The sequence below is a fragment of the Artemia franciscana genome, chromosome 14, assembly GCF_032884065.1.
Source record: "Artemia franciscana chromosome 14, ASM3288406v1, whole genome shotgun sequence".
In the NCBI taxonomy this organism is placed as follows: domain Eukaryota; kingdom Metazoa; phylum Arthropoda; class Branchiopoda; order Anostraca; family Artemiidae; genus Artemia; species Artemia franciscana.
The window spans coordinates 17,135,130-17,150,696 of record NC_088876.1 but is presented as its reverse complement, the minus strand read 5'-3'; the positions used below and the strand labels follow the sequence as shown (position 1 = coordinate 17,150,696).

General features: G+C 36.7%; 1 protein-coding gene across 3 annotated transcripts in view; it reads right to left on the bottom strand.

Annotated features, from left to right (window-relative positions):
• The window catches only part of LOC136035405 (uncharacterized), a 34,275-nt gene extending 23,512 nt beyond the window's left edge, over positions 1–10,763 (bottom strand). For all 3 annotated transcript variants that reach the window (XM_065717189.1, XM_065717188.1, XM_065717190.1), the window contains exons 1-4: positions 10,564–10,763; positions 8,543–8,756; positions 6,233–6,650; positions 4,877–5,019 (exon numbers count right to left, since the gene is read on the bottom strand). In XM_065717189.1, the coding sequence (XP_065573261.1) occupies positions 4,877–5,019; positions 6,233–6,650; positions 8,543–8,756; positions 10,564–10,593 (805 nt within the window). In that variant the 5' untranslated portion in view covers positions 10,594–10,763. The remainder of the gene's footprint in view (positions 1–4,876; positions 5,020–6,232; positions 6,651–8,542; positions 8,757–10,563) is intronic.
• Between the last annotated feature and the right edge of the window lie 4,804 nt (positions 10,764–15,567).

Below are 15,567 nucleotides of genomic sequence, written 5' to 3'. Positions count from 1 at the left end.
ACTGTAATATTTAAGATTTTTCAGAATAAAACAATACAAACTATATTTCAATAAAGGAAAGCCTCTCTTTTTATTGCAGGCAAAAAAGGGAGTAAAATTTTTGGGTATTTAGAAACTCTAATAAAAGATTTACGGACACAACCACAAAATTAAGACCTAGCCTAAGTCCAAGCATTTTACTCCTTAGTCGATACTTTTTCTTAGGCGGCAACTCGGTCAAATACAAAGGTATCAGTTTTCTTCGCCGCTTCAACTACGCAAACATAAGATGGTTGAACTTAAGGGGTTTCTCACTCAAAATTATGATTAGGCGCAGGCTATCCTTAACAATTCTTCTTGTAATTATTCATACAATATAATTTTTTATATGTATTTATTAACCGGCAGTTTGATGTCTGCACGCAACTTATTCTCTAGACTGTTTAAACAGGTTACTAACTAATACTTGACTGAATTGCTCCTGAACAATCCGAGTGGTTAGTCCCTTGGTGTAATTTATGCATTCTCACGCTCCGATTACAGCTGGATCTAGTCATTTGAGGGGAATTTTTAACTTCGGAACACAAATATGTAAAGCATTTGAAGGGACTGCAGCCAGGAAGTATATATTATAGAAATAAGTTTATGATTGTTGAATAGAAAATTTTTTGCTCTATTTTCTGACACTCCAAAACAAGTGTCAAGTATAGCAATCTAGAATGCAAACCCAAAACAGGTTTTATAAATATTTTGGAATTATGAAAAAAATAGTTGTCGGCTTTAAGATTTGATTAGATCAAAATATTCACCAGATTTTTTATTTCAATTGACATAAAAACCGCCGAAATGACTATATCAGGAACATCAAGCAAACTCCAAATGTTTAACATGGGAGGTATAAGAAGATTCCTTGAGAGTCCGTCCTGCCTTTGCCTTAAGTGTGTTTTTTATCAAACAGTTCGTGGTAACGAACTGTAAGTAAAGAAGGAACCGTCTCAATAGCAACCGAAACTCTAAAACAACAATTTTTATGCCAACAGATGCATCAAAAGAATTGAATTTGTATGCTGATTCCAAATATATAAGTTTCGTCAAGTTAATTCTTACCATCAAAAGTTATGAGCCTGAGAAAATTTGCCTTTTTTCGAAAAAGAAGACATAGAATCTTGATGAAAATCACAACATCAGATTCAGAGTATCCGAGAACACTAATTTCAAGGTTTCAAGCTCCCATCTCCAAAAATGTGGAATTTTTGTTTTTTTTTGTTTTTTTTAGGGGCGATCATATCGACCCAGTGGTCCTATAATATCATCAAATGTCATCCCGATCTCTCCACTCTAAGCGTTTTCCAAGATTTCCGGTTTCCTAGATTTCCGGTTTACCCCTCCAGCTCCCCCCAGTGTCATTGGATCTGGTCAGGATTCAAAATAAGAATTCTAAAGTACAAGATCCTTCTAAATATCAAATTTCACGAAGATCTAATCACCTGTTAGTAAGTTACAAATACCTCATTTTTTCTAATTTTTTCGAAATACCCCCCCCATATCCCCCAAAGAGAGCAGATCCGGTCCGGTTATGTCAGCCACGTATCTTGGACTTGTGCATATTTTTCCCACCAGATTTCATCCTAATATCTCCTCTCTAAGCCTTTTCCAAGATTTCTGGTTCCCCCCGCCCCTACTCCCCTCAATGACACTGGATCCGGTCGGGATTTAAAATGAGAGATCTGAGTTATGAGGTCCTTCCAAATATGAAATTTCGTTAAGATCTAATCACTTTTTCGTAAGTTGAAAATACCTCATTTTTTCTAATTTTTCAGAATTAACCCTACTCCAAACTTCCCCAAAGAGAACGGATCCATACTGGTTATGTCAATCACGTATCTAGGATTTGTGCTTATTTTTCCCAACAAGTTTCATCCCGAACCCTCCACAGATGGTCGAATAGAAGAAACGACTATTTCTAATTTAATATGGTCTGGTCCCTGATACGCCTGCCAAATTTCATCGTCCTAGCTCATCTGGAAGTGCCTAAACTAGCAAAACCGGGACAGACAGACAGACCGACAGAGACCAACCGACAGACCGACAGAATTTGCGATCGCTATATGTCACTTGGCTAATACCAAGTGCCATAAAAATGCTTTAACTGTAGAAAGTGGACTTAATCAGTTTACTTTTACTCTACCAAAACTCATATTTTGTTTTGTGTTTTCAGTAAACGCAAATTTTCTATAATCCTACAAACATAGGGAAATATGATTACTTCGTTTATATTTACTAGCTTTGTTAATATATGTTAGTTTGACCGTGAAGCAAATATTTTTGCACGTTTTAAGTTTCAACTTCACTCTTTACTTCCATCAAAAAACTTTTTTTAAATTAATCTTTGTCCGTTTTTAATTTAAATTTAATTCAGAAGCAACACTGCAATGATCTTTTTAATTTTTTTAGAGAGGGGCAGCACCCTCATATACGGAATAATTTTTGTTCGTTTTAAGTTTTAATATCGCTCCTTGCTTTCAGCTGAAAAAAAATTATTCAATGTCTCATCGTTTTTTGTTTTTTTTTCAGATAATGCTGAGAAGTCTATGCTACACAAAATGGCGTATACGATTTTTGAAGGTAACCTCGACAGTTAGGAAAGAGTAACTATTCTTCTAAAGAAGATTTTTAAGGTTTTCAAAACCTAAGCAAAATTTTGGTATGTCTTAATTATTTCACTAAATATCTATCCCATTCCCCCTGATAAACACCAAAAAACATTAGACATACATGTGTAAAATAGCAATAAACAAGAAAAAGTTGTAAAGTAGCCTGACAATCAGAAAAATATCACAGAAAAAAAATATTAATAGGTTTTTGTTGGTATGATTTCTCTATATAAATTACAAATAGTTTTATTCTCTCTATTAAATAGACAATAAGATGAATAAATAAATATAACAATCAGTAATCCTTCTTTAAAGATACAACGGTGTGGTTCCAAAATCAAATGCCTTCACTTTTCCAACCCCTAGTGGCAAGGGGTTGGGGTCCGGGGCGTAATTTGTTCCGAAATAGCGAATGAAACATTACACAATTCACAAAAAAATAACAAAAATAATAAATTAGCTGAAAAATAATCATATCCAAGGCAGAAAACCATGATTGAACTAAAAATGCCTGATTAAGGAACTGAGCCCTTGTCATTCTTATTCAAAGTCTAACGCGCTAGTAACTGAACTACGGCGGCTGATGACTGAATTCAATCTATTTTTTCTTATAGGACCAATTTTTATAACTTACATCCCTTTCCCCAGATAATGGAGAGCTATGTCATCACCAAAAGCATAGTTATTGAACCTTATTCAGAAAATACATTTGTAATTGGCTATTATAATTGAGTTAATAAACGCTTGTATTATAAAGAGCGAGAGCATTAAACTATATTTAGCGGAGCTCAACTATTGCGAACATAAAGATGGGAGGGTATGCCAAGGAATAGTCATTTGGAATTTTAAGACTCAATTATTCTGTTAATTTATGAATTTCTTCCTCTGAAGAACATTCGATATTTTAAAAATCATTTTGCGAGCCCAAATGTCGGCTGACCGTGTTAACGAGTTCACAGTGAATTCTCCCAACAGACTAATGAGTTACTAAGCGGGCTGAGAGGGGGAGTTTACGGGAAGGGTTCTTGTAGATCTCCAGTTAACGGTTTTGGACCAGAACTATTGGACCAGACTGTTTTAAACTTCCAAGCTTTTCTACTTAAGTGGCACCAAAAGTGTCGTATTTAGTGCTAAATGGCACTTATGGATGGCAGAACTGATAAAAATCATGTAGATATGAGCAAATAGCTTTCAAACGAGCCATTAAACATCTCTCTAAGAAGCTCTGGATGCCCACCAGCCCCAGATTTTCCACCTGAGACATGGCACCAATAGTGCCATTTTTAGTGCCATTTGACACTTCCAGATGGTGGATTTTATAGGTAAAACGTAGATATTAGCAATATCTTTTATATGAAGTATAAAAAATCTGTCTACGATTATTTTGTAGCCCGTTAGCACCACCCCTTTAGAAATGGCACAGAGTGCCATCTCGCACTTGCAGATGGCAGAATAAAAAAAAATCAATTAGATATGAAAAATAGCTTTTGAATGAGCCATTAAGTATCTCTCTATGATATTCTGGTATTCCCCCTAGGCCTGCTTAAAAAAAAAGACAAAAACTAAAGATAGATTAGTGCCACTGATGCAAAATGTGATTTCCTTGTTGTTCTGGGGACTGTAATTTCCCTGACCAAAGTTTTCGACCATGCTGATTCCAATGGTACACTTTTTATTTTAATCTGACGCCCTTTTTGAGGGGTTTCAGACTTTTTTTTTCAAAATCACCATACATTTCTTTTCGCAATAAAATTTCTACTTTTAAGAAGAACCAAAATAATAGTTATCATTCCTGACTCAGTGTCAGATGGTATTTTTTTTTTCGGTACGCAATTTTTTCAAAACGCGTTTTCAACTTTTGGTTACTATGGGCTGTGGTTCGTTCTTTATTAGTTTTCAGCTGCTGCTGCAACGATGACAAAAGTACCAAAATAACTCCCAGGTAAAAGAAAAAAACAAATAAACACAGCTGTGATCACGTTTCTCAGAAAAAATGCTAAATTTAGCATTTTGTATATAGGGGCTTGACCCGTGTGAAATATGCTTGGAATCTCTCAATGCTGATTTCGATAGTGTAATTTTCATCAAAATAAATTGCCTTTTTCTTTCCCCCTTTCTCGTAAAATAAGGCAAGGTTTTACCACGAACTGTTTGACGACGAGTCTCCAACCTAAAATTGGCCACCCTGATTACTTAAGAGACCGTTTGTTTTTTACGACGGACAGAGCGTGATTTATTTTTACCTGATTCAACTGTGTCAGCAACAGCTTGTCCTGCCCCTTTTACAGTTTCCTTGGTTCCATATACCACTGACCCTAAGGTATCAAAGACTGCTCGTTCAGCTCCAATCAAAGCATCGGCTGCTCTCGTTAAGAGTCCATGTTGACTGAAATGTAGAAAAGAATAATTCAAAAAATCAATCTAAATAATGATGCTGTGTACCACAATACCACTTGTAAAAAAGGGCCCCTAGGAGCCAGGATTGTCTAACATTTCCACTGCTCTTTAAAAACAATAAAACAATGGAAAACAATGGAAAAGTAAATCCGATAGTCCAATAGACCTAGTTTCAATAGTAATTTGGCTGTTAAAAAGAACCTTTCTGTCATCTTGATATCGATATATTCAACAATAAATTTAAATAAATAAAACCGAACACATCAACATGTACTCCTTGCCACTCAAGGCTCTATAACCGGCAATACTAGGAGAAAGAAAAGAAAAAGAAAAAAGGAAAATGATAAAACAGTCGTCCAGCACTGATTACCTGGGAAAAACCAGGCCAGAGCAGGATTATGTGTAATAAACAATACATACATAAATTCCCAACTTGACCCAGAGACAACAGTGGGATATTTAAAAAAAGGTCATCATCCAGAAATCAAAAATGTTTTATATTTTTGCTGAAGCTGTCAATCCAGTGACACCTTTTAGCTGGTTCTGTCAGACAGTTCCAGACAGCTTGAGTGGCAGTCAGGGCTTGAAGTCTGATCTTAAGGATGGACCGAATGGAATTCCAATATTGCTAGTACCATCTAGATGTTATGCAAAACGATCAGAGATGAGAAATGGAGCGAAAAATCACCACGAAGTTGAAAAAAGTAAGACACACAGCAACGTATATACAGACGTCAAACCAAAATTTTTAGGATTAACCCATGAAAAAATGAATTTAAGCTTTGTGAGAATTCAAAAATTCGTCGATATTTTCATTTTAAAGAGAATAAATGATGTCTAAAGTAGAGATTATCGTCACAGAGAATACATAGGAACCGGACATGCGGATCAGTAGGTCTACTGAGAAAGTCCATTGAAAGATGAAGTTCCAATAATCGAGAGCAAGCCTGCATCTTTCTTTACATAGAGTACACGCAAGCTTGTACGTTACGGTCTAAATGCTTTATTAAGACGTCACATAACGCCCTCATGGAAACTTTCGTTATTGTATTAGTCTATTATTAATGTGTTATGTAGTGTTGGAACATTATTGATAACTACCAAAACCTATGAATAATGCTTCACTAGATAGTTTTTCCATGCATATGTACACAAGTGACTATACACTAATAATTATAGCACACAAAAATATTACGACCTACCTTTTTTGATATTCAGGTGAGATATACGGTTGTTCTTCTGGTGACAGTGGAGATTTGCGTGCTTGCTTTTCAAACTCCCCAACTGCTTGACCAGGAGTCTGAACTTTAGTTTCTTCTTTCACAAGAGTTCTTGCTGATTTTGAAGGTGTTGCTGTTTGTGGCACATGTCGCACTGGCTGAGCATACGCAATGGGACGTTCATATTGGGCTTCTTCGTGCCGGCGTGCCTCTTCTCTATGATGCATTGGTGTACTTTGTGCAGTTGGAGATACTGACCTATCATCAGCATTTTTCATGTGAGATTGTCCTCTTGCTGAGGGAGGGACGCCTTGAATCTGCTCATACCCGCGTTCTCTTTCCCGAAAGGGTTCCCCCTCTTTCTCCTTGAATGACACATGCTGCTGAACTGCTTGGCTTCCTTAAAGAAAAGTTGATCGTAAATATACCAAAAACCTTGTTCTATTGATCTGTCATGAGCTTAAGTTGTTTCGATGCTTATTGGATTTAAGTCTTTGAGCTTCCTTGTTAAAAACAGAAAGCATTTATCAGTGACAAATATAGCTAATGGCCAACTTCAAGGATTTGATTTACCTATCATCTTTTAAAACATTTGAAATGAATTTTATTCTATTACTTTCAAATCTTCTACTTTTTTCCCTCTCCCTTTCGAAGCCAACCTCTGTTTCCATTACTATATTAAAGGAGAGTTGATTGAAAGCATACAAAAAGTTCAAGTCAAGTTACTTTACGTTTTACGAGATCTTTCATTTCTGCTGGATTTTCTGAGATTAAAAAAAAAGTTCTAAAACCGAAGGGACATGTCATCACCTCGATTAATTTCAATTTTCTCCATTTCCCCTGATATCATTTTTTAAAGCAATCCTATAGTCAATTGGATCTGTGATTATATTCCCGCTACCAATGGATTAAACAGTTCCCCAAATGCAGCCCAACTCACTCAAAACTCACTTCAAAGAATGCTGGACATTGTTTTGCTGCAGTTGATTATTAACAGATGGTACTACAGCGTTTGGCTCTCTCTTGGTTTTGTTTATAAAGTCATGAATGAAAGCATAATCCCTCTAAGTTCATCCCTGCAACTAGTTTAAATACTGTGTTGATTTGCTTAAAAAATCTGATTTTCACTTTAAAAACTGAACATGGTTTCAGATTTCTACGGATTGGACCTAAAAACTAGGATAAAGCAAAATTTAATGCTATTTTAAGTCCTTTAATAGCTAATAAAATGGAACTAAAGACTAAACTCCCGAAACTAAATTGCCACACTCCTTAAAAGAAAAACAAACTACTAATCACTGATAACGGGGTCATCTTATGCTTTAATGTTTTTTTAGTATATTGTTGTGACTTTGCCACTCAAGGGAAGCCTTTATTTCCCTTTGTCCCTTTCCTGCAAAAAGCTACCATGTTTTGTGGTCGGATTTTTCTATCCCTTGTTTTTATTATTTGTGTTTTTGGCGGTTGATAATTTTTCTGTTAATAAAGTTAACTAGAAAACGAGCAGACACTACCACACAGAGGGGTAAAGAGTCTTTAAAAAACACAATAATAATTGATGAAAACTCATTTAAAAACAGATATAAAATGGAAAAAACAAGATGTTAGTTTTTTTATAGCCTAGGGCTATGAGACCATTAAAGCAGAGCAGTGGACGAATTATGAAAGACGCGGACAAAACCATAAAAATGAAGTACTTGTGTAATATATTCAACATACTCAAGTTTACGCTGTCTAAAACTCGAGAACAAACCGGTTTCTGTGTTAATCCTTCCAGCTTAGCTTGAGACAAGACAAAAACAAGCGACAAAATAGATGGGGAATATATAATCTGGGTTATATATTTGTGCATTAGGGGGAGGGGGGTTAAAGTATTTAGACAGTTTGAAGTTAGAAAACAATTCTTACTTCATAATATGTGGAATAACTGTACCTAGCACATTTTGCCTACAGGCCTGCTATACTTTACCCCCACCCATAATATGCAGACATATAGCCCAAATTTGTTCCTTAAAGTAATATGATTTCATATTTTGCGATATTTCATTAGGATTGAGCGTCAAAGAAACAGGTTCTAATTAAATGGAGCACTTGAGTGGTGTATAATACACAAGCACCAAAATGAACATAAAATTGGCAATCTAAAAATGTCCCATTATTTTAGCATGTCTTCTTCTGGAGAACCGCTATTTAAGACCTTTATCTTTTCCAATCTTCTTTTCACAATTACGAAAGTGTCAGTTACGCCTTTCGTTTTGTGCACCACAATAGATGCTACGGAAAGAGACTTACTCTGTGGAATTCCACCCGATATTTGACCCCGAGCAGGTTTGTTCAATGCTATTTCTTCGGGTTGCAATTGTATCTTTTCTGAAAACCTGACTTCACTTCCGTCAGCTGGTTCAAATTCCTTGGATGCAACAGGTTTACCGTCAACTGTTAGAACAGCACGACCATGTGTATCCGCTCCAACTGCAGCTTGGGCTCCCTGAAGAAGCTCATCTGGCTAAAAAAAAAAGAAAGTCCAATTTGTACTGTCCCCTGTTTCTCAAGAATTGCATAACACATAGGGGGCTGACTAGTGTCAATTCCAATTCTTAGGAAACCTTAAATGTACCTTAAGCATAAACCTAGAATTCGGGCTGTTGAGAAGCATACATGTTAAGAAACAATTCTTAATTCATAAAATGTAGAAAAATTGTAGTTTACGCATTTCGTCTGCGAGTACACTAGATTTTATCCTCCCCCCATAATGTGCAAACAAATAGGCCAAATTATTTATTTCCCTCGCATTTTGCTGTGTAACTTGTTTTAAACAGAGTACCCGTCAGTGGCGGTTCTGGCCTCTGCGCCCGGATCAAAATTTTAATTAGCACCATTCCCCCTGTCTCTCAGGCCAAATTGTAACACTATTTTCATTTATTGACAAATTTGTATTTATCAACAAAATTTTTCATATATTTAAGGCTGACTTCCCTTACTTTATACAGGAAAAGTGAAACATTCGGATTCAATTTGCTTATACTTACTACCAACTGCACCCTTTACTTTATTTTAATAAAAATACAATTTAAGGTAAAATTCTAGTTGATTGACTTCTTACTATCTCAGAAAGGGTTTAGGTTAGGAAAATGAAACTTTCAGGGATAAATCTTCAGACTAAAGTATGTCCTGGGAAGGTATTTTAAAGCAACTACCTCCACTCCTTCTCCCTCTAGAGGGCCCTGACCTTTGATGACCTTTAGAAATATATATGTTATTAAAGTGAAACCATGCAAACTAGCTCTTCTGCTTAATTGAAATACAACAAAATTGTTTTCAGCTTCATAACTTTGCTCAATTCCATTTTATAAGGTTTTAAAGATATGCAAATACATTTCCTAAATTTTGAAAAAACATATTGATATGGCTCAAAATTCTACTCAAATAACAGGAATTGCATTTTCAGAACTAAAGGCAGAGAAAAAGCGACTAGTAACTGAAAATTAAGGTAAAATGTTGTTTTGTCAAAATTTCAGTACGTATAGACCTGTCATGTGGGCAAATTTCAGGGCCCTCTAGAGGGAGAAGGAGTGGAGGTGGGTACCTTAAAATACCTTCCTTGGACATACTTTTGCCTGTAGACCCATCCCTGAAAGTTTCATTTTTCCTAACCTAAACCCCTTCTAAGATAGCAAGAAGTCAATTAACTAGAATTTTACCTCCCTTTCAAACATAACAAAAAGTAGCTAAACTAGAATTTTACCAAAAAATAAATCATGTTCAATAGCAGGATACATGAGTAGGCTATAAATTAGCCTAGCGAACAAACTGGAGACAAGGAAACATGTTAAGAAAACAATTCTTGCTTCTAACTATGCATAATTAATATTTTGAATGCCGCCTCACTAAACTTTAAACCCCCTCCAAGTGTGCCAATTTATAGCGTGTTATATATTTTCAATGCATTCTGCCACGCGTAACTTGTTTTTCCAGTTTTAGTTCTTCACAGAACTTACAGGCATGCGCATTGAAACAACTAACACGCATTGAGTGAATAGATAGAAATATATTATTAGGCCTATATATTTGCACATTAGGGGGGCTGCTGGAGGTAGCCTAAAGTATATCGAGGTTCCATACAAAATTTGTTAACTACGATTATTCCGCATATTATGAAGTAAGAATTGTTTTCTTCACAAAATGGTTATTCCCAAGATATGGCTTTGCATTTAAGCTAGTACTAGAAGGTTTGTCATTCACTTAAATGACAGTGTCCACTTGGATCGTGAACTGCCAATGAAACCATTTGTTAAAACATGGGATTTTAATACCTTGATTTTGATTTCCGCATTTATTTCCATATTTCTTCTTTATCCTTCACACATCAAACACGTTCACTTCTTTTTCATAAACTGAGATACCCTCGGATACGGCGTTCAAGAGGTAGTTGTTTACCACCCTAACTGTCCTTCTCGGAAAAGGGTGATTCTCCGCCGGTCATATCAGGGTGATGAATCAGCAATGGAATTAAGCCATTTCTTATTGTAAAATATTAGTAAACAGTGTGCTGAATTAAAACAAAACGAGGATGGCTTTCCTGAATTATACACTATAATATAAAATCGAGTTGTATCATTCAATTTCCCATTCAGCACTTTGCAAATATAATACGCGCTACCTTAACAATTGTGTCCCATCTCCACCCCATAATGCCTTGATATGATCCCAGGCTGTACATACAAGTTTGCTGACTGTTGGGTATAGATTAATTTTTTGTACCTATTTCTCTCCAGTGCTTGGTTCATAATGCAAGATACTGCCAATTTAAAAACAAGAGCTAAGAGCTCATATGGCACTTGTGACGAGGTCGGAAGAGCCGAGAGCTCATATGGTACGAGGTCGGAAGAGCCAAGAGCTCATTTGGACGAGGTCGGAAGAGCCAAGAGCCAAGAGCTCATTTGGCACTTGTGAGAAGGTCAGAACCTAAAGTTAAACTTTATAGCACAAGATCCTTCTAAATATCAAATTTCATTAAGATCTGGTCACCCTTTCGTAAGTTACAAATACCTCAATTTTCAAAATTACCTCCCCCCTCCCAATTCCACCAAAGAGAGCAGATCCGGTCCAGTTATGTCAGTCACGTATCTTAGACAGGTTTCTATTCTTCCCATCCAGTTTCATCCTGATCTCACCGCTTTAAGTATTTTCTAAGATTTCCGGTCCCCCCAACTGCCCCCCCCCCAATTACGTTTGATCCGGTTGAGATTTAAAATAAGATATCAGAGTTACGAGGTCCTTCTAAATATGAAGTTTCATGAAGATCCGATCACTCCTTCGTAAGTTAAAAATACGTTATTTTTCTTATTTTTCAGAATTACCCCCCCCCCCCCCGCAATTGAGCGGATCCGTTCCAATTATGTAAATTACGTATGCAAGACTTTTGCTTATTTTTCCAACCAAGTTTCATCCCAATCCTTCCAATCTAAGGGTTTCCCATCATTTTAGGTCTCCCCACCCCAAACTTCCCCCAATGTCACCAGATCCGGTCAGGATTTAAAATAAGAGCTTTGAGCCACGATATCCTTCTAAAAATCAAATTTCATGGAGATCCAATCACCCATTCGTAAGTTAAAAATACCTCATTTTTTCTAATTTTTCAGAATTAACCCCCCCCCCCCCAACTACCCAAAAGAGAGCGGATCCGTTCCGTTTATGTCAATCATCTATCTAGGACTTGTGTTTATTTTTCCCACCATGTTTCATCCCGATCCCTCCACTCTAAGTGTTTTCCAAGTTTTAGGTTTCCCCCTCCCAACTCCCCGCCCCCATCACCAGATCCGGTCGGGATTTAAAATAAGAGCTCTAAGACACGATATCCTTCTAAACATCAAATTTCATTGAGATCCGATCACCCGTTCGTAAGTTGAAAATACCTCATTTTTCTAATTTTTAAGACTTACTCCCCCCCTCCTAACTACCCCAAAGAGAGCAAATAAGTTCCGATTATGTCAATCATGTATCTGGGACTTGCGCTTATTTTTCCCATCAAGTTTCATCCCGATCCCTCTACTCTAAGTGTTTTCCAAGATTTTAGGTTTCCCCCCTCCAACTCCCCCCAATGTCATCAGACCCAGTCGGGATTTAAAATAAGAGCTCTGAGACACAATATCATTCCAAACATCAAATTTCATTAAGATCCAATCACCCGCTCATAAGTTAAAAATACTTCATTTTTTCTATTTTTCCGAATTAACCGGCCCCTTCTCCCCCCCCCCCCCAGATGGTCAAATCGGGAAAACGACTATTTCTAATTTAATCTGGTCCGGTCCCTGATACGCTTGCCAAATTTCATCGTCCTAGCTTACCTGGAAGTGCCTAAAGTAGCAAAACCGGGACTTTAGGTTTTCCCCCTCCAACTCCCCCCAATGTCATCAGATCCGGTCGGGATTAAAAATAAGAGCTCTAAGACACAATATCATTCCAAACATCAAATTTCATTAAGATCCAAATACCCGCTGATAAGTTAAAAATACTTCATTTTTTCTATTTTTTGCGAATTAACCGGGCCCCCACTCCCCCCCAGATGGTCAAATCGGGAAAACGACTATTTCTAATTTAATCTGGTCCGGTCCCTGATACGCTTGCCAAATTTCATCGTCCTAGCTTACCTGGAAGTGCCTAAAGTAGCAAAACCGGGACAGACCGACAGACCGACAGACAGACAGACAGACCGACAGAATTGGCGACTGCTATATGTCACTTGGTTAATACCAAGTGCCATAAAAAGGAAAGTTGTGTACATGGTCTTAAAAGGGTAAAATCCAGGTACTATGTGGGGGCTGGGGTGCGATTTTCACGGTTGTGCCTTTTATATTTGGAGAGAGTATTTTGTAGGAAATTAAATGGCATTACGAATAAATCTAGACAATACCTAAAATATGCTGATTTTTTTGTTTTTACTTTTTTTTTATTCTTTTTTTGTATTCTGGCATTATATTTTAATAGTTGATAAGAACTATGTAAAACAAAGAAAAATGCAGATCAAAATCAGCAAACTTTTGCAAAGTCTCAGGATATATCCAGACATTAGGAAGGAGGAGTGGGATACAGTTAAGCTGTAAGTAATACTGAAAATTCAATAAAGTGAAGACTTGTGAACGTAACTGAAGTAAAAAATTTTTACTTATAGTGCTTAATGAAAAAGAGGAAATACATACCATTGTTACCAGTCTTAGGAAGTGAAAAATAGGGACGTAGGATAGGGGAATATTTGATGGGTGAAGGTCCCTTTACCATGATCATTAGTTTAGCCTGAAGATGGGATGGGACGGATTTGGTAGTTTTTCCTAAGATAAGACTACAAGCCCAAAGATGACGTACAAACCAAATGTACAATTTTTCCGCTGTGGGTTAAAAAAATAAATACCGTGTGCAACATCCCTCTATGGCAAGCTTTAAACAATGCACCAGCGATGTAGAAGGAAATCCTTTTTCAAATTAAATAAAAAAACAAGTTTTTTTAACTGAAAGTAAGGAGCGACATTAAAACTTAGAACGCACAGAAATTACTTCGTATATGAAAGAGGCTGCTTCCTCATCAACGCCCCGCTCTTTACGCAAAAGTTTGACTCTTTCTCTCAATTCTTCTTTTTAAAACAGTAAAAAAATTTAGCGTAAAGAGCGGGGCGTTGATGAGGAAGCAGCCTCTTTCATATACGAAGTAATTTCTGTGCGTTCTAAGTTTTAATGTCGCTCCTTACTTTCAGTTAAAAAAACTTGTTTTTTTATTTAATTTCTGAACGTTTTTGAATCAATGCATGTTTTGATTTTGGTTCTCCGCAGAGGAATAATCAAAACGAAATTTGCATATTTTTTTTTGGCTTAATGGCTTTCTCATAATTTTGACCGAATGATTTTGAGAAAAAAAGAGCGGGGGACGAAACCTAGTTGCCCCCCGATTTTTTGGTTAATTAAAAAGGCAACTAGAACTTTTAATTTTTTACGAATCTTTTTATTGGCAAAAGATTTACGTAACTTATAAATTAGCTTACGTAAAGAACTTTTGTATTCTCATGTTTTTATTACATATATGAGGGGATTCGCCCCATCGTCAGTACCTCGCTCTTTACACTAAAGCTTAAATTTTATCCCAATTCATTAAGAATGACCCCCTGAATCACAAAAGCCGTAGAATAAGTAGTTGAAATTACTGAAAATACTTTAGCGTAAAGAGCGAGGTATTAGAAGGAGGTGAGCCCCTCATATGGGTAATAATTTCTGTTTGTTTTAAATTTTATTGCTGTTCCTTACTTCCAGCTGAAAAAGCTTTTTCACTTTTATTTTTTCATTTTTTTTTAAAATAATGCTAGTAGCCTATATCCTGCTCTCCCTTCATGGAAAATTTCTTCTCCCATTACACATTCTCTAAGGAAAGTTCCCCCAGCATATCCCCCTCTTCTCAACCCCTCCCCCAAACCAAAAAAATCCTCCTGAAAACGCCTGTATACTTCCCAATAACCATTACTATATGTAGGCTAAGCACAGGTCAAAGTTTGTAACTTGTTGCCCCTCCCACGGGGACTGTGGGGGAGTAAGTCGTCCCCAAAGACATAGTTATAAGGTTTTTCGACTACGCTTAATAAAATGGCTATCTCAGAATTTTGATCCGTTGACTTTGGGAAAATAATTAGCGTGGGAGGGGGCCTAGGTGCCCTCCAATTTTTTTGGTCACTTAAAAAGGGCACTAGAACATTTCATTTCCGTTGGAATGAGCCCTCTTGCAACATTCTAGGACAACTGGGTCGATACGATCACCCCTGGGAAAAAAAAAAAAAAAAAAAAAAAAAAAAAAAAAAAAAATAAATAAACACGCATCCGTGATCTGCCTTCTGGCAAAAAATGCAAAATTCCACATTTTTGTAGATAGGAGCTCGAAACTTCTACAGTAGGGTTCTCTGATACGCTGAATCTGATGGTGTGATTTTCGTTAAGATTCTATGACTTTTAGGGGGTGTTTCCCCCTATTTTCTAAAATTACGCAAATTTTCTCAGGCTCGTAACTTTTGACGGGTAAGACTAAACGTGATGAAACTTATATATTTAAAACCAGCATTAAAATGCGATTCTTTTGATGTAGCTATTGGTATCAAAATTCCATTTTTTAGAGTTTTGGTTACTATTGAGCCGGGTCGCTCCTTACTACAGTTCGTTACCACGAACTGTTTGACTATCGTGGAGTATCAGCCAGCGACCTAGCCATGAGGAAGAGTTGGAAGATGAAGAGATCCACCATCCAACTTTTTAGATGAAGTAAAATTATTGGCAAAGCGGTTTGG